The 19,443-nt window shown below is 36.8% G+C and overlaps 1 protein-coding gene across 2 annotated transcripts in view; it reads left to right on the top strand.

Moving 5' to 3' along the window:
- LOC127386921 (BEN domain-containing protein 5) overlaps window positions 1-19,443 on the top strand; it is a 911,971-nt gene that overhangs the window by 195,388 nt on the left and 697,140 nt on the right. For both annotated transcript variants that reach the window (XM_051624630.1, XM_051624629.1), the window contains exon 4: window positions 19,316-19,410. In XM_051624630.1, coding sequence (XP_051480590.1) covers window positions 19,316-19,410 — 95 coding nt within the window. The remainder of the gene's footprint in view (window positions 1-19,315; window positions 19,411-19,443) is intronic.

Below are 19,443 nucleotides of genomic sequence, written 5' to 3'. Positions count from 1 at the left end.
CAGTACTGCATGTATTTATGGATTTGTTAAAACAAAAGATAGATTAGGAAGTTTTAAAAATGGTCATAAACCTGATTTAAATAACACATTCAAGCCTAGGATAAATACATTTAATGGCTGATAGTAGTAGAAATTCGCTTCTTAGTGAAAAAAATCATGATGTGCTAGGTAAAAATGCTGTTTACCTGAATTATTAGGTGTTACAAAATTCTCTTCCTGTGTCTTCCCCAAGTTGCTGCCATACAGGGTGGCCTCTTACCTCCTCATGTGTAGAAGCCCTACAGGCTCTGTGTGCTCAAAACTGTGTTTATGAGCATGACTCAAGGAGTCCCAAGCAGTGTACTTGTGCAAAATGGTGTCAAGAATAACTGAAAGTTGGTGTGGTGGTGTGGCAGAAAAACCCAGCTTCCAAGATCTAATAATGAACTTTGTCATGTCAAGAGTTATTTTGCATAGAAAATGTTCTCTTTCTGATATAAATAATAACTAGGAGAGGGAGAATGACAGAGAAAAGACAACCTTTTCCAAAGGCACCAGCTCTTATCTTGCAAATTTGAAGCTACAATAACTTACAAATGTTTCCTGCTTCATAAAGGGAATTTGTAAGGAAGAAGCATTAATTTCTACCTAATATATAGAGTTAGGTATTTTACAGGGAATATAATAAAGAAAAACTCCTGGTAAATGTGAGCATTTTGTCTGGCTGGAGTGTACTAATGGGTTTGAAGGAAAATATGCTGTACTTGAGAGGGTTTTTCTGGAAATTGGAATTAATTTGACTTTGAATTTCACCTGGTTTCCTCGGAAGACTGTTTATACAATACTTAGTACATAAATGTCTTGTGGAGTGGTAAGGGTTTTTCTTTTGTTTTTGGAAATACCTTGTAAACTCAGCCTTGTTGCAGATTTCAATTATCAGTATTTAATTGATTGCGCACATGAAGGAGAATATGAATTGTCTTTTTCTCTCTCTTTCCCTCTCATTTTTTTATACAATATAGGCAAATGTCCATAAATAAGATCTGTTATCAGACATGTGCATTTTTAACAAAACAGAATTACCAATAAAAATTCTTCATTCCTGTAAGCTGGAAGATAATAGCATTACAATCACATTGTATAATGATATAAAGAGTTTATGTAACATTTATTTATACATATATCTGGTTCTTACTCTTGGTATAAGAAAAATAAATTAATGCATTGGAAGTAAATGAATATTTAATTAAATATAGTTCAAACTTCTCTATTGAGAAAGTGGTTCCCTTGATAGTGGAATTTAAACACTTATCTCTGCTCTATGACTTTAGACATTGCCTTTTAGTTGGCAGCAAATGCGAAACTTCAGAGTAAACAGCTACAAGCAGGCAAATATTGTAGACAAAGACATTTGCTGCTGCAGTTCTTCTGTGTAAAATCTTCTGAAATATGATTAAAGTTGAAACCTAAATGGAGATAAAACAAATAAGCCTAAGCTAAGTCTAAAAGGTAAAGCAGGAGAGGTTTATGTATTTTTAGGTAATGAGATTACAGTTTAAATTGCATTTCATCTCATTATGGGACTGTTAATGTCTGTTACCTCTTTTTCTGACATTAAGTTACCATATACCACAGATTCCAGCTAATGACTTTTTGAGGAAGACATTTAGGATATTTCCTAGGAGGGTTTATATTCTTTTTTCTATAGCAGAGAAGGATTGAATTTTATTTTAACGTACCAGTGATCTAATTTATCAGATTAAGGATTAATTATGGTAATACAGTCCCAATTGTTAGCTACCTTCAACACAAAAATTTGACTTCATATTTTACAGAACTCTAGATTAAATAGCTTGATAGTCTTTGACCAGGTATTGACCTGATGTTTTGGAAGTACTTTTCTATGACCAAAATGGAGCCAATTTTATCTAGGGCCAAATGCTGCAACCTTGATTCATGCTGAGTCAAGTTTTCCTGTGAACTGAACATTTCTGTTGGTGTACAAAAATATTATTCACCTTTAAAGTGGTCAAATCCCTGTATGGAAATGATGTGTTGAAGGGAGTGTTTTGCTCACAGATGAAAACTGCTGTTTGTTTTTGACTTTTTGGTATTTTTTGTGGGAGTGAGCCATGCAGCTTAAACACATTAATCTCTTTGTAAGTGATACGACAGAATTATGTCACGACAGGTTCAAGCATGAGAGTAAATTAATGTTCATACCAGCTGAAACCATCCCTGCTTTCCCAATAAGTACTTTTGTACAGCAGATGATTTCTTTTCATAGAAATAAAAATACACATCAAAAGTTAGGACCTTCAAAATATTCTGACAAATCCAGGGGTTGTAGCAGAATGTCATGGAAAGGCCATGAGCTGAATCTTGACTTTACAACCTAGAATTTGCTTTTCTAGAAAGCAGAAGTTTCTGTTTTTCTGTAGTTTATTTATTTTCCTTCAGATTTACTCATAGATAGTAATTCCAGAATAAAATGACTTTTTGTTATTAAAGCTGAGGGAAATGAGAATGTTGAGACAACAGCAAATTAGATATAACCCCAGCAAATTCTGCATTAAGTGTCCAGTGAATTAAACACTTTAAAAGACGCAGAACATAACTACATAAGAAGTGCATTTAAAGGAAAAAGAGGTCAAGGGGGAAAGTTCTCTGTTTATGTGGCCCCATTTAAACACACCCGCTTTCATCTTTTGTCAGTTCTAAACTGCAACAAGTTGCAAATATTTCCTTTTTTATAATAGGAGCTTGGGAGGGAAAAACATTTATTTCTACCTCACGTGTATCTAACGTGACCAAGACAAACCCCTGGTAAATGTAAGATTTTGTCTGCCTAGGGTATATTAATGGGTGAGAGGAAAAATGTTTATGCTCCATTTAAGATTTTTGGAAGGTGGAGTTATGGGTTTGCTTGGATTTAATGTTAATGGCGATGATGATATTTGGCAATGATTTCCTTGAGGGTTCTGATTCTTCTGTTTTTCAGGATTGACCATACTGTCTAAGATGGAATAGACAGTAATTTAACTCTGTGCATGTAGCCCAACGTACTGAGCTGAGCAGATATGATGTCTAATTGAAAAGAACAGCTCTGTGGCTGAGAGTAATGGAGATTAATTAATGTAGTGTTGTTGCTAGAGAATTGTTTGTGATAAATTTTGCATCTATTTTGAATACAACTGGAGTATGAAACACTGGATTATAATTGGCATGGGGCTGAAGGATGTCCCAGTTTATTTTCTCTCACTATTGCATTTTTCCTCCCTAAATTGTTTTGTGGTGGGTTTTTTTGGTGGTGTTTTTGTTGTTGTTGTACTTAGTTTTAGTAAATGGCTTAAATACTTGACATCAGATTCTGTTAAGGTGCAAGTAGGTTTGATGTTGCCTTCAGTAAAATTTTCCCCACTATATACCAGAGCTGCAACTGGCTGGTCAAACAGGATTTCTTCAAGTCAGTATTTCAACCTGGAACAATAATTCAGCTTTAATGTCTTCTGCAACATAATCCCATTTATTATTCTTAAATTATTCTCTTGTGTCGGTTTTGGTTGCTGTACAAGGACGAGAAAGTTTGAAACACTGGTACAACAATAATAGGCTAGATTCACAAAGTATTAGAAAATTTCTGTAATTAGCTCAGTTTGTAATTTAAAATATTAAGAGAGAAAAACTGGTATTTTTGGTGGGGTTTTTTTTGGGCAAATTGCTGGTAAAAGATGACTGCAGCAATATTAGGAAAAGGCAGGAAGCTATATCATTACTAATCAATCTAGAGAGCTCTGTCTCTTACAGATGTCAATACAAAGTTAAGTGCTAAAATAATTGTAGTGTAGGCTTTCTCATAATTACTGTTGTTCATTTGGTATGTTGTGCAAAAAAAGAAAAGAGGAATTTGCTTTGCAGTCAGCAGCCACAAATCTCTAAGGAGAAGGAAGGAAGATAGCAGAAGGCTGATAGTCATCCATCATTCCTGACAATTTCACAGCCTAGAATAACTTGACAGAGACCCAGAACAAAATGTTGTCGAGAATTGAATGCTGCTAAGCTGAGTGAATTGACTTTCTGATGTCAAAGCAGGACCTGCTTGAAGTGGCTGATGATTTTGCTTTTCTGATTTCAGAAGCATTAATGTTTGATCTGCCTGGTGGTGCTATGAATGCTCTGAGCAGACTTGGGAAGTGGGGAGCTGTTTTAAAACTCTTCTTCCTTTTTAAGGACTGTATAAGATGATTCTGGGAGGAAGAGTGTAGATTTCAATCTCACCTACTATTAAAGAGGATTTTATCCTTGCACCCTCTTGCTCCAGTCAGTCAGAAGCAGGCCTAAGGAATCAGAATTGTTCCTGCTGTGTCTTGAAACACAAAATTCACATCATCTCAATTTGTCTTTGGAGCTGGACTAGTCACTTCTTAACTAGCCTTAGAAAGGTGGGTTAAGTTTGTGTCTCTGCAGAATGTGGCAATGAATTGACTATATTTGAATCCCCATTTTTAATTTTTAAATTTAAACATTCTTCAATTGTGCTTAGAACAGGTGCAAAATCTCTTCATTATAACATTAGAATGATGTAAATTTTATTTAAGCAACATTGGTATACAAAGGAGAGAATTTTCCAGCTATTTATGTAGTAAAATCATGATATTGGAAATATTCCTAATTTATGATAATTAGAAATTTATTTACCAATAAATATTGCCAGTTTTATCCACTGTTCAAAGACTAACCTTCTAAAATTGCTTACAATCATTAAAATGCATGAAGAACACAAACTGCAGGGTTTAAATGGAAAGAGCTCTTGTTTTGTAAAAGACACGTTGTGCCTTGGAAGTGTAAAAGAAATGGAATGTAAATAGGCCGTGTGGGCTAAGCATGCCATCACTGATCAATAATGCAAAAGGTTTAGCAGCTTTATTTGTAAACCTAACAGCACAGATTTAGTCAGAAAGGGGCCTTGTACTGTACACACAGGTATTTAAAGGTTAGGAACAAGGCATTTCATTAGTCTGGCAAATCCTCTGCTGTCATTCCCCAATCTCTTGGAATTATTTCCAAATGAATTCTCACATTTCTGTTGTGCCTTTTTAAATTTTTTTTTCATTAATGAATATGTTACTAGTACAGTGCTTCATTGCTGATTTAACTCCACTATAAATTGGCATAAGGAACAGACATTTTCAAAGTGCTTTGATTCCCAGTAATGACATTAAAGCAACTATCTTTATGTTAATGTAGTTATAGCTGGTATAAAAAAGGTTACAGTATCAAGCCTGCTAGGCTACAACATTTTATCTCCATTTCCAGTTTGCTTAAAAAAAGTAATGTATGATGCCTGATAGACTGAAGCATAGATCTAATATTTTATGGGATCCACTGCAACCTTAAAGCAGCACTGAGAGACATAAAACTGAAAATTGGCAAGCCAGTTTTATTGTATCTTGGTGCTAAAATTTAAAAACCCACACCACCTTCTGTAGCTTAGTGTCATCCCTCCCCATCCCTCCTCTCTCCCTGCCATTCCTCTCCTTGCAAGAAAGAAAAAAGACTTGAACTTTGCTAGGAATTAAATAATAATATATTAATATATAAAAAAAAAGCCAGACATTCTTCCGTTTGAAATTTAGGACAATTTTATTCTGCATTTGTCTGCCAGTCTTACCTAATCAGTGTAGTTTCTAGGGATAAAACAAATGTCATTGTCACATATTCATCAGAAGTTTTTTCTTTTAAGTGATATAAAATATTTGGTCTCTCATTTATTCTGTTCTTTTTCAATAAATAATCTAGGAGATCTTCATTGAAGACAGTTTTCAATGAGGCTCTTGTATTCTGTTCACTGGCAGTTACGTTGTAACTGGGCAGATGCATTTCTGTGATGTAGAAACATGCAGGAGTAAAGATAAGAATGGATATATATGAATTTTTATATCCATGTCAAAAAGAATATTTGACATTTTAATAATTCATTATTCCCATGTACTTTTCATGTTTAGGTTGTAAAACAGAAGTTTGCAGATTGCAAAGTTTCTAGAAATGCTTTTCAAGTGATCTGAAGTTGTCACCTGTCTGACAAAGATATTTTCTTTGAGATATTCATAATTTTGTGATGTTTGCATTTTGTTTACACTGCTTCAGTAATTCACTTCTGGGACTAAAACTTGCTTTTGAGGTTTAGGCACACTGCAGGATGCCAAAACCTCATCACGTTCTTCTGTATTTGAAAGCTTTTGGGCCATCAAGATATCAAAAGCTGCCAGAATCAAACCTGAGATCTGCCATTATAAATAAGGCACTGACAATTTTTATTGTGAGAGGTCGTCCCAGGGGTGAGAGAAGCAAGGAGAACTGAAAAATCTGTGTATGCAATGGTATATTTCTTTGGGAAACGTATGTATAAATAATACACTGAAGTCCGTCATGACACGTCCTGATGCTGAAATAACCATTTTAACTCACTTAAATATTTATTAAGATTAAAATAAATCTTAAAACCCAGTTGTGGTGAGCAATGCCAAATTCTCGGGACAAGAGCTGCCCTGGTTTTGAGCTATAATTTACTCTGCTAATCTTTTATTTAAACAGAGAAATTTATCAAATGCAAAGAAAATATTTTTAAACCATTGAAACTGGACTTTTAAATTTACCAGGCTGTCTCTCATGTTGACATTTTATGCAGATATAAATTATCATAATTTTTAAACAATTCTAGTAAGTGGCACAAGTTTTCTCAGCAGAAGTCAGTAACTCAAAGGTAATTCAACGTAGTTACCAGTGGTTGTGTTGGTAAAAAGACACTCTTCCCTTTCCTAACTGCATTTTAGCAGAGTTTTTTATATAATATGCATCCTGTTAAGGTCATTAAAACCCTGAAGCCATTTACAGACGTCTTCATGTATGTTTACATCTGAACGTCTTTCAGTTTTTCTGCTTGTTTGCTGTTGGTAAAGGCATAATGCAAAACTACTTTAGTTATCACATTAAAACTTAGCAATAAGATCATCCAAGCAAATGTCTAGAACAATGTTATTTCAAAACGATCTATAAGAATTGTTCAATAAAGAAGATGTTCCTTATATGTATAATTCAGCTTTATCTTTATTGATTTGTTCATATTTTTAATAGGTTTTAAAATTGTCAGTGTTCTAGTTATTGTGTAATCTGGTTTATGGTTAGGGTAATTGAGTCACAAACTTGGGCAAAATTTTAATCTATCCTGCAAAGTTGTGTGGTTTTTGTTTGTTTGTTTTATCCTACAGGCATGCTTTTTTCAGTCAAGTACTTGAGGATAAAAAGGCTTAAAACATAACTGTGAGGAACAATGTGAGGAAAGGAATTGTTCTCTCCAGAAAAGTGTGCCTGACTGGGATATACTTTTGGAAGACGGGCATATTTTAGTAGTGAAAAATCTCCCTGGTCACATTGTTATGTCAGTGTTTCACCCAAGTTCCCATGGTATAGACAAATAAACCCACAATGCTAAATAAATTGCCTTTATACATAAAGAAAGCAGAGGTGCAACTCTATGTTGAATGTATTATTTATCTACAGATACTGATTTCAGTTTGTGGAGTGGGTGGTTTCCATGTGTTGTGCTGAAATTGTCACCTGAGGAAAGAAGCTCCCCATTTCAGGGAGTCTTTGGTGGCCAGGTTTGTAATTGATGCTATCACAGGGAGGGAAGGGTTTAGCTTTCCCACTTGGAGGGTCTTATCAGCTGGGCTGAGAGGGCACCGTTTAGATTGCTTTGATTTATGCCAAGAAAACCCCTAATGATCCAGAACTAGGGTGGTGCTAAGCCTTATATTTTACCCTCTTGAGACCCGCTGCGTGTCCCTCTTCCCTCTGGCACCCCAAATCTGAATCCCCATTTTATTTCTCACATTTACAGCTTCAGTCTTCATTCCTGGCATATCTGAAATTCCTGTTGAATTCAATGTCCCGTGTGTAAGGAGCACAGAAGAGCATTCTCTCATGTAATGGGTATTTGTGCTTTGCTGACAGAGTGGTGGCCCAATTTTGTGTGAAACTCCTTATTTTTGAAGCTCATCTTGGTGTTTCTATTTGTTGGAATTCTGCTTATGCTACTGCACAGATTTCTTTTTGCCCATATTTTCCTGCCTCACTTGTGATATGTGGGTTCCTCCCCCTCTCCATGCTTGGCCACCAAGGTAGCTTTTGCAGACTTGTGACTTTGTGATCCATGGTGACATGCTGGCTCTTGGAGCAGTGCTCATGATGTGATAACTATAGATTGAAGTGACATCAAAGGAAGACTTGTAATATGTATTGCAGTAAAAACAAAAAAAAGAAAAAAAAGTATAAACTGCATTAGTGTTTTGAGAAGGTTTGCTTTGAGTTTAAGGGTTAGACTAGGAAACTAATGATGATCAGTTGGAATTGCTTTATAATGGAACTGAAAAATGTTTGGTATCTTCAGTCACAAACTTTATTTGCTAATAGTCGGTGTATTCTGCTGTTACAATTTTAAAATTCTAGGAAATCTGAAAGGAATTATATTTACATCTTGTTTCCAAAAAACCTCTTGAGTCTTTTCCAACAGTAAAAAATTGAACAACATAAAGTGTGAAGATCTTTTGCAGCAGTATGGTTAATATTGAGCTGTTGTATTAAAATACTGTTATGGAGCAATGTTAACATTTTTTTCACATTTACCCAGAGGGTTTTCAGCAACTTTGAGTATTCATCAAACCATCATATTAAAGAGAGCTGAATTCACCTGTTAAAATGCACAGAGCATTCCGAGTAGCCTCATAGCTGTAGTCTGTTGTTACTGTAGCTTTGCAGGAGAATAAGCAAGCACTTAGAGATGATGTTTCCTCTACCAAGAGGGCACTTTGAAGCACGTTTCTGCACTAGCTTTTGTAAGTGAGCTGAAGTAAAATCAAATCTATAAGATATTGAAAGAGGCTTTGGTCATCTATGATATGATTGCTTTAGAGAAGATGTTCTGTCCTGTAGCATATTTATCTCTTTTTGGAGACTCATTTTTGGTGGAAATGACCAGAATTTGTGCTGAGACTTGCTCTGTATCTAGGCAATGCTTTTTCTAACTTGATATAATATAATAGTTTCAGCAAAGTATCATATACTCAGTACTTCAAAATCAATAAAGATGAGTGATCCATTCTCAAATTCCTTTTATTCATACAACATTTCAGATTGATTTACATAAACTAACAAAACAATATTACATTTAAAGTTGATCTGTAACTGTAATAAAAATGTTCCTGCATCCCAAAGCTGCAGAAATGTCACTTCCAATCTACAATGATCAGTAGCTAAGGATAAATTGTGCCTATGGGATTTTGGCAAATCTAGCATCTTTTTTCCCATATTGCTAGACTGTCGTAAATCCTGAACCAGAAATCTGCTCTTATTCATGAAGAAATTGTGAGTGTTTGTTTAACTGTAAGTCTCTAGGAACACATAGAAGTGGAGCTAAATATTTATGTGCTTGAGAACTTTTTTTGAATGTGAACGTTCTTTTATCCATGTCTAAAGTTCAGTCAGGACAGGACCTTTTTTATTACCTGTGGCATTTGGAAACCAAGAGACCTGACTGCCTGGACTGCAGTTAGGCTGCATCCCCCAGGAATGCTGCATTATTCTTGTCGGGTTTTTTTCTTCCTTCAGGTTGGGGTTAGTGCCAGGGAGGACCACACCACCTGTGTTACACATATGCAGCACAGGGCACATTGCTCTAAGACACTTTTTCTCTAGAAATCCTCCCAGTTCTTTTTGTTTAGCTCTTCGGCTCACGATGCTGCCAGAACATGTTTAGTCACACACAGCAAATCACCTTTGCAAACACACAGAGATCATCACTGAATCCAACATTCAACATTTCAGCTTCAGAATGAGATTTTCAAGGCTGTGAGGACAAATCTTATATCCCCCTTGCTATTATGGCTGGTTAAGGCAGTTCTGAGATCTTATTGTAAATGTCAAAAAGACAGGTACATGAAAATAGCAGGAACTAGATCACATTTCCTTCTACTTACCCTTGGGTCCTCTTTTGAAGCACAAAACTTGGAAAAGTCTGTTAGTGCATGACTTGGACACTTGGAGTAGAATTCTAGGTAGCTAAAATTCAAAATACAAGAAATAGTGCTGAAGTGCAGTAGAAATCAGAAGCAGTTTTTTGAAATCAATACCACAAGCTACTGGTTGTCAATGTTAAGATTCCAATGTAGACTAACATATCGATTACATTTACTTGCAGAAATGGGTGAATTGTGTGAATGTTGCAGTATTGCAAAAGGACTCAGCTAGAGCAGAAAAAAGTACTTTAACTTTACATTAAAAATAGCAGGGATTATTACTTTTGAAAAGAAAACAAGAGGGTACATGTACAACAATATCCTTTAGTTTCATTAAATCGGAAAAATATAGTTTATATTTTGCCACAAAACCCTTTTAAAATGGATTTTTTCTGCAACACTGCAGCTATTCCTCTAAGGATCCCGTTCCAATTCTGTCTAAGGGAACTGCACAATATGGTGAAACCATTATTCCATTACTATTCAGAACCATGCGTGGAAGAACACAGAAGGTTCAAAGGCTTCATTGTAATAGCAACCAAAATGCTTGAATTAAAAAGAAGAAAAAAAACAGGTCCTCCATGAATAACCTGGACACAAAGCCCATCTGTGCTTAGTTACTGGTGAAGTAAATAGAGAGGTTTTGTATGTTTGCAAGGCTGTGATCCCAGTAACACTACTGAGACTGCTGGCAGCAATAACTAGTGGTTGTACACATCAAAATGTCTTTGCTTTTGTAACCCATCAGAGAGCACTGAGACAAATATATTGGTGCTGGTTTTGAGGTCTCCCATATATCCTGTCTTTCTCTGTGTTATCATCTCCTTCTTTTTCCCCACAAATTTTTCCCACAAGCTTCAGACAAACAATAGCTTTTAACTGTGAAAAATGCCAGCTGCAAAAATCCAAAGTAAACAATTGCTGGAAAAGCTTCATCCAAATCTCTCCCTTACCAGGGCTTTCTTTATCTTCCTTATGCTTCTCACGAGGACCTACACTTGAACAGGCTCTTTCATTCTCATCTGCCAGCCTAGGTATCAGATGAAGTGCTGCCTTAGTGTTTCCAGGCTATTTAAATTGTGATTATTGCTTTGTGTTTTCAAGGGTTGAGCAAAATCATGATCCATACCATCTATCACTACCACTCTCACTGTTTGTGCCAATCTCACTTACTGTCCCTCAGTATTTCTGGGAGATTGTCAGTTTTATACTTGCATGCTTAAAGCCTGAAAATGCATATGGCTATGCATCACTTTGGTATCCATCACAAATGGCTAATTTGTTGGTGATTCTGGATCATAGGCTGATTGTTGGGCTTCATGAAGGGCCCACAAAGGCAGATTTCATAGAGAAAAAAGAAGGGATGAGCAGAACACTCCCCTGCGAACTTAGTCACTGCTTGCCTCTTCAGTCTCTGGCCTTCAGTAACACACCTTATGCTAGTGCTCATGGGTATGAGCATTTTTTTAGAGTGGTTCCCTATACCCACTATCTGGTGATTTTTCTGGCCCTTTTCCCATTTTCCAGATGGATCTCATTGTTTTGAAGCCTCCTGTGGACCCTGTACCATGAACAAGATTTGGGCCGGGAAACAGTTGATAGCATTATCTTTTTGACCCACTAAAAAGATGTAATTATTATTACTATTTTAAATCCTACCAAACTTTGCAGCATCTATTCTTGCTGGCTAAATAATTTCTATTAGGAGAAGGAAAACTTTAGTCTTTTCAGCTGCTTCCTCTTGAGGGATGTAAGATATCAGCAAATTTTGCTAACATGTTCCAGAGCAGGCAGCTGTTGCCATCCACCTGCAGCCATAATATTGATTGAAAAGAATATAGAACTTAAACATGGATAGCTTCTGTAATTATGTACAAAGAGTTTCATACATGACTCTACTTCAAATGTCACCTGGCAATGGCTGTTACATGGCATGGAATACATTAGGAAATAATTTAGTTAGGTGAGAGACCATGCACTGTTTCCTTATATTTGAAACTCATTCCTGAAAATATTACCTACGTATAGAGAGGAAGTTGATGACAAAACCAACAGGGCCCAGACATCCTGTCAAATATCAGATAAAAAATTTCTCATGTATTCCTGCAGCTTTGCATTTTCCTAGCAATGTAACTAGAAGTGGCTCTTTTCATAGAGTCATAGAACTGTTCACGTTGGAAAAGACCCTTGGAATCACCAAGTCCAACCAGTCTTTTGTCACAGACTGCCTCTATATTAAAAGATAGAAAACAGAAAATAAAATTATCTTTGCTTTTCCAGAGCTGATAAAATAAAGGTGGGGTTTTTTTTGGCAAATATTGTGACTTTTTGCTACAAAGAACAGAAAAAGTTTAGAAAGAAACTTTCAGCTTCAAACTTCCTTTAAATACCTTTGCAACCTGGTTATATGCCCTGTCAGGACCTTTACTGTTCTCTTTTTGATGAATCAACAGAACACAATCTATGTCTTGTGACACATTTGCAATTCTATTGGAGATTTTGGGCCAAGGCAGCAAGAAATGTGAGTCAGCTTAATTACACCACTGCTGGCTTTCTAAATGGATGTTTTTGAATTTCCCACTGAAAGTTTCAGATTATTGATGTTCAGATGAAAAGTAAAAACTTTAAACAGAGAAGTGACTTGTGTGGGCAGGGGAGGGCATTCAATAACAAAGTTGCCATTTTTCCAAGGAAGATTGAATGAGAAAACTTGGAGTTCTGTAACATCCCAGACTTCAGCTTTTCATTCCTTTAAGTAACCAACTGAAGAGCTCTACCAAGGGAAAAAAATCCAGTGATACAGTGATGTAGCTGAATCCCATTGCTAAGATTTGGTTACCTTGTAAGGACGTGTCAGTCTGCAGATAACAAGACACAAGTGCAAGAGATGATTGAGTCTGGTGAGCTCTGGATGGTCCCAACCTTCCCCCTTCAGCAGGGAGTATTTATTTTCTCCTCCTGAGTAGCAGCAGGTTTTGAAAACTAGTTTGGTGAAGCAAAAGAAGGGAAATGTTTTCAGTATTAAAAGCTTTTCTATTTGAAATGATGCGTTTTTACAAGGGAAAAAGAAAGTATGGGTTATGTTCACAGTAATAAATGATTTAAAGTTTAAAGGGTCAGTAAAATAAGATTTTCAAGTATTCATTGGGGGTTATGCACAGAACTGGCTCTTACATTACTTGTTTTCTTCAACATTGGTAACACTTGCAGGTGATACTTTTTCCTCTCCATTTTGAAGTCTTTCGTCAGAAAAAATCCCAAAGACCTTCTGACATAAATACCAAAATGCAGCTCCCTATTGTGAGAAGGCACATTGCTCACATTCAGAAATGCTGACTCAAAATTTCACCAGCCATGGGTTGGCTTGAGAAGTTACTTTTTAAATTTAATTTTTTATTTTTTAATTATTATTAATATTATTAATAATATTGTTATTAAATGGAATGCTTTTCTCAAGTAGATCTGTGTTCTGGTTTGGTTTGGTGGGTTTTTTGCTAGTGAGGGAAGGGCCACAGGAGTGATTTCGGTAAGAAGCTGAGAAGTTCCCCCTGCTCCAAAACCCAGCCAAGGATCCATTAGAGGGACAATAGATGGACCTCAGCGATTAACAGAGGAAAGAACAGCTACAACACCTGAGCAGAGAGGAACCTGGGGGGAGAAGAGCTGTGCAGGAAGAGGAGAGGAGTTCTGATGAAGAAGAGTGGTGCTGGTGGTTGGTGAGGAAGAAGGGGAAGAAGGTGCCCAAGCAGAAGTTTCCTTGCAACCCATGGCGCGATGGCAGCTGTGCCCCTGCACTCATGGAGGAATGTGGTGGAACATTCCCTGAAGGCGCCAGGAGGGGTGAACTTGGCCAGTGGACTTGGATTTTGTGGCCAGAGGATTTGCGGCCAGAGGATTTGCTGCCAGTGGACTCTTGATTGCTCAGCTTTGGAAGCCCCCGGGCCAGGGGAGTTTGTTCCTGAAGGAGTCCGTGACTCTGTGGGAAGACCACATGGAGCAGCTCTGGACCTTGTGGGAAGGACTCATGAAGGAGAGATTTGTGGAGGGCTCTTTCCCATTGGAGGGACCCTGCTGGGAAGCAGGGGAGGACTGTAAGGAATCCTTCTTCCTCAGGAAGAGCAGCAAGATCCACCAGCCTGTGAACTGACTCTAAACCCCATCACCTGTCCCCCTGTGCCGCTGGGGGAAGGAGAGAGAGAAACCAGGAACAAAATAATTTGGGCCCAGGAAGAATGGAGGGGTGGGGTAACATATGAAAGCACTGCTCTTTGTGTTGTCTGTGTCCTGTGTGTATTTGATTAGTGTGAAATTAAATTACTATTTTTTCCCCAAGTTGAGTCTGTTTTGCCCAGGACCTTAATTGGTGTAGAACCCTCCTTGTCCTTTGTCTCGACCCAGGAGCTTTGTCTTCCTCATCCCAGTGTGTGTGTGTGTTTGTGGAGGGGGGGGAGTTGAATGAGCAGCCATGGGGCTGTTCCTTTGTTGTGTTGGGCCCAAAACTGTGGCAATCTGTGCTTTAGAGGGTTGAAAACTTGCATTAATAAAAGAAAGGTTAAAAAAAAAAAAAAAAAAAGGAAGTAATGAAGGTGTAACCAAAATTCCTGTCAAAGGCAAGAGCCCAGCTGGAGGTTTCAGGAATCCACAAAACATCATCGTATCTAAAGATACAGCAGGAGAAGAAATCAAGACATCAAGCAGTGAAAGTGAAGCAAAGCCCCATGGTATCCAGGACCTTTGGATTTCTAATGCTCATTCAAAGCATAAGAGCTGAGACTTAATTTCAGATGAAAGGTTTTAGTATTACTACTTAGTGTCCAGGTCTCTTAGTATCTGACTGGTTAAATAACAAAATTATTCTTGCCTGATTAAAAAAAAAAATAGATCCCCAGGTACTTTGGCAGCGCATAAGTAGCATGCATCATTGTCCACCAAACTGACATTATTCTACTATTAAATATATTATTCAATTGTTAATATTTCATATGTATATTTTACACCTATATTAAGAATGCCTGACACTTCCTACTGCAAATCCTATTTTCGGTTAGCTATAACTTCTCATATTTGTAATGATTTGACACAAAATTTTCTGTGCCAGCTGTCTGCCTTGGGCAGAATTTTGTGGTGTTCTTTGGTTTGTTTGGTTTTTCTCTTTTAGTGCCAGCCAAAGCAGCTCAGCTATTCCTGGGAAGTTGGCTAGGGAAAACGATGCATATAAACCTGGCAGTCTTTTTGAAGGACCTACTGTGTGATTATCCTGGGGGAAGGCACTTAACCTTTGGCAAATGTGTGACTTCTCCTTTTGGATAGCTGCTTCAGTTTATATGGAAAGGTTCAGATGGAAAACCTGCCAGAATGTGGGTGAACAACAAATGTTCAGGAGATCACAGTTCACCCTGTGCTCACCCTGTTAGGATACTGTGTCCAATATGACCATCCAATGCCCAAAGCTTTCAGCTCCAATCTAAAACCACCCTGGTGTGTGCTTGCTCCCCAGAAGTTCACAGCTCCTTCCAGTTCCAGTCAGGAAACTGAAGACTTCTAGGAATAAGATAAAATGTGTGACACATTTCAGTCATCTTTTCCCTTCTATTCCAGGTTCATCTTTATCTTCTTCATGTTAAAATATGCACAGCATTTTTAACATCAGATCATATTTTTAATTCCTGAAATATGCTTTCAAAAGACAATTGGGAAAAGCAGACGTGCTGAGTAAATGTTGAGGCTAAAGGCAGGACCAAGCCTTTCCTCACTTTTCTGTCTTAATAGTTTTAGCAGCAAGATACCTCCAAATTCACACTTACTGCATATGTTATGGAAAAAAGGACATCTTCCTTCTTCTCTTACTAGGCAAAGCATACGTGCCTTGTCTCATGTTCTCTAGCTGCCTCTGATCTGGCAGTCCATGCCCAGAGCCTTAGGCTTCAGCACCTGGCTTCCCTCATGCTGTGAAGGCAGAATCCATCCTGGTGCATCCCCCTCATAGCAGGGATTTACTTGGTGCTGTCCTGAGAGGCTTTTCTGCACCATTCCTCTTCCACCTACCCAGGAGTTGTAGATCAGTTTGTCAGACTAATGCAGTAGATTGAAAATGTATCATAACTGAAGTGAAATCACACAATTATAGTTTTGGGTACAGCATCAGTTGGAATATTTCTTCTTTTATACCCTCCAAAATGAATACAAGTATTTTTATTGTAAAGATTTCAACCATTTTTCTCTGGAGTGATGCTCTGGAGACCAGAGCAATTTCTAGGGAATTTGTAAGTACATTACATCTTGTTTGATGGTGGGTGTTTTGTTTGTTTTCCTTAACTTGACACTCCTTTGAAATAAAATAAAATTACTAATTTTTCTTTTTTGAGTCTCTAAATTCTATTTCCCATTAATTTCCACACACTGCACATATAATTATCTACATGTACATATAATCCTATATGTACATAATTATATATGTACATATAATTGTATAATTAATAAAAACAGAGAAAAGTGATGATTTTCTTATTACTTATAAAACACTTATAAAAGTGTTTCAGTGTGCATTGTGTGCACCTAGTCCTGATGCTCTTGAAAGGGTGTAACCTTTATGTTAAAGGATGTCAGTATAGACAAAATTTAGATTTGTTCAGGTAACATTTGCTTGCTTATCACAGCCTTTTTGGTATAGCATTCAGTTCCAAGATGTTTGCATTCCTTACTGAGCAAGCTGCACATTTTTCCAGGTAAGGTGTGTCTACTGTAGTCATTACTTTTTTGCACACTTCACTGGCTGAGCTGCACGGACTGATTTAACTATCACCAGGAATACTCGACTGAGTCCAGCTGCTTACTTGAGTGCTTTGGTTTGTGTACCTTATTACTTCAGTGGTGTGTGTTGATAAAGTTCTGTTCTGTGCTGTTAAATTTTTGGTTCTGCCAATCTAACTCTCCACCATGCTGGGAGAAGTGCACGCATTGCTAACTGCTCACTTTGCAGCAAACATCAGTGGTTGAAATGTTATAATCTGCAGTGTTTTGTTAAATGAGCTGCATATTTTTGTTTTTATATACGTTGCTTTACCCAGTTGTGTACATTTGCCCAGCTCATTATACAAAATAAGCTTGATTGGAATAAGAACATTCTCTACCAGCTGTCACTCTGAGTCAGTATGTAACAAAATTAGCAACTTTCTCTTTCCAACAGTGGCATGATTGCATCCAAAGTTTAAGGGAATTGGTTTGGAGATCTTGTTTGTTTCATTCACTCCATGCAAACATCAAGTTTAACAAACCAATTTGTTGCAACTTAATTTGTTTTCAGAAATGTGAACAGAGTTAAGTGACAGAGGAAAAACTCCACACTCTAACACAGGAAAATGCTTCCACATAGGGCATGGAATATATGCACTTATATAGAGACCTAAATATAATTATCTCAGAGCCATACATTGTAAATCTAAGAAGATCCCAAAATGGATATTTGATCAAAGAAGCAAAATGCTAAATACCTAAAACTATAATGCCACATTTTGTAAATTAGGTGTGTGTCTTCATCAAGAGCTTTAAAAATAAACTCATCTCATGGCCGCTAGAAAATCTCAAGATGTTATAATAGGCAAAATACATGAAAACTCATGTGCAAGGATATGTAGTTTGCTCATTAACGCTGGTACAAAATTGTATTAACATCTTTAGGAAAGTGCTTTTCTCAACTTCCTAGCTTTTTGAGTCTCTTCCAGTAAAATCTACAGGTTATTCTTAGAATTTGTTTGACTAGCTTCTGGAGTTTGCATACGTAGCAGCTTGTGCTTCCATTTACAAAATCTTCAGCACTATCTCACCTCAAAAAAACCTTTATATTTATGGAGTAAAGAGGCACTTAATTAGGGCTCTATAGTTTACCTGGATTCCTACCTACCCCATTTTTATAAGTAGATGTGCCTGGCTCCTTTTGTCAGTGTCCCACTGCTGATTGCTTTCACTTTAATGCTCTAATTCACTGTTTGAGCAGACTGCCTGGAAGGACCAGATTTTTGTAAAATTTTACATATGAAATCTTACTTGATTCTGTTGCTTCAAACAGTGACCATTTAATTCTCAGACTTCTCATGAACCATTATTCAAGAGTGTAAACATTGTTAATAGTTTGTTTCAAAAAGGAAAAATGTGAATATCTCAGGGAAATAGAATTCTTAGTGATCTGGTTTCACTGGTACCTGGGGAAAAGAAATTTAAAGAGAGAGATACAAATGGGATGTATTTGTATATCCTGGGACATTATACTAAAAGTAATTTAGTCTTTATATTTTGGGTTTTCTGTGTACATTAATGTTGGGTATGAAAAGAATATGAGAAAGCAGGTATACTGGTTTAATATCTGAAAGATAAATGTACTACATGAAATGAGCTAGATCCAACCTAGAAGTTTTTAGCAGAAACAGAGTAATTTTGCATTGAATTACTTACAGCAGGCAGACGGTAAGGAAGAAGGTTTTGTCTCTGTTTCTTCTTTTCTACTTCCAGCATGAATTTACTTTCAGTATCATTCCATTACCAGTAACAGCTCTTCCTTTGAACTGTTAAATATCAACTACAGTTTTCCCAAAGTTATTAGTATAAGTTAAGGTCAGAGTTGGACTAATTTCTTCTCTATCACATTTAAATGAATGATGAATATGTGCAGTTTCTGCCATGGAGATATTCTCTACAGTTTTTGCAGAGGAAAATTCCTCCTTTTGCCAAGGAAAGTGAAGAGAAATATTCCTTTCTTTTGCGAAAGAATATCAGAAATCTTTAGGTTTTTTTTCCTGCTGCTGTGTGAAACTTAAGGAGGTAGAAAGGAGCAACTAAGGAGCTTTAAGAAATCAGGAAGTTGGAAGGTTTTCATGAGAACTGCTAACCCTGTCTTGCAGCTTTTCCCCAACCTCTCTACAACTAAGGGCAGCAAAATGGACTTGCTTTTCTTTTTTCGGATCTGAGTAACCTATTTCTTTGTATGACTAAGGAAAGCCTTTGAAAAATCAGCCTGCTAAATTAAAAACATACATTCCATGTATCTCACTGCAGTGTAAAACAATATGGAGTATGAAACCACTAGGAACAGACAGGGTATCCGATATGAAAGGTATGGAGAGTAACAATAATTTGTAAGATACTAATCTATTCCATATATTTCCTATGTATATTTTTATGTATCTACTATACGTAATACACATCTAAACTATTTATAATTTGTATCTGAATTAATTTATTATTTTTACTTTTATTTTTCTCCCCCCCAGAGGGTGATTTTCAATGTCGTCAACTTCAGTAAAACAAAAAGCCTCTATAGAGATGGGATGGCTCCAATGGTGAAATCCACAAGCAGACCAAAATGGTAAGTTATCCCTTCAAGAACTTTCTTAACGAG

This window comes from Apus apus, chromosome 7, assembly GCF_020740795.1.
Source record: "Apus apus isolate bApuApu2 chromosome 7, bApuApu2.pri.cur, whole genome shotgun sequence".
Taxonomy (NCBI): Eukaryota; Metazoa; Chordata; class Aves; order Apodiformes; family Apodidae; genus Apus; species Apus apus.
This window is presented reverse-complemented; position numbering and strand designations above follow the sequence as displayed.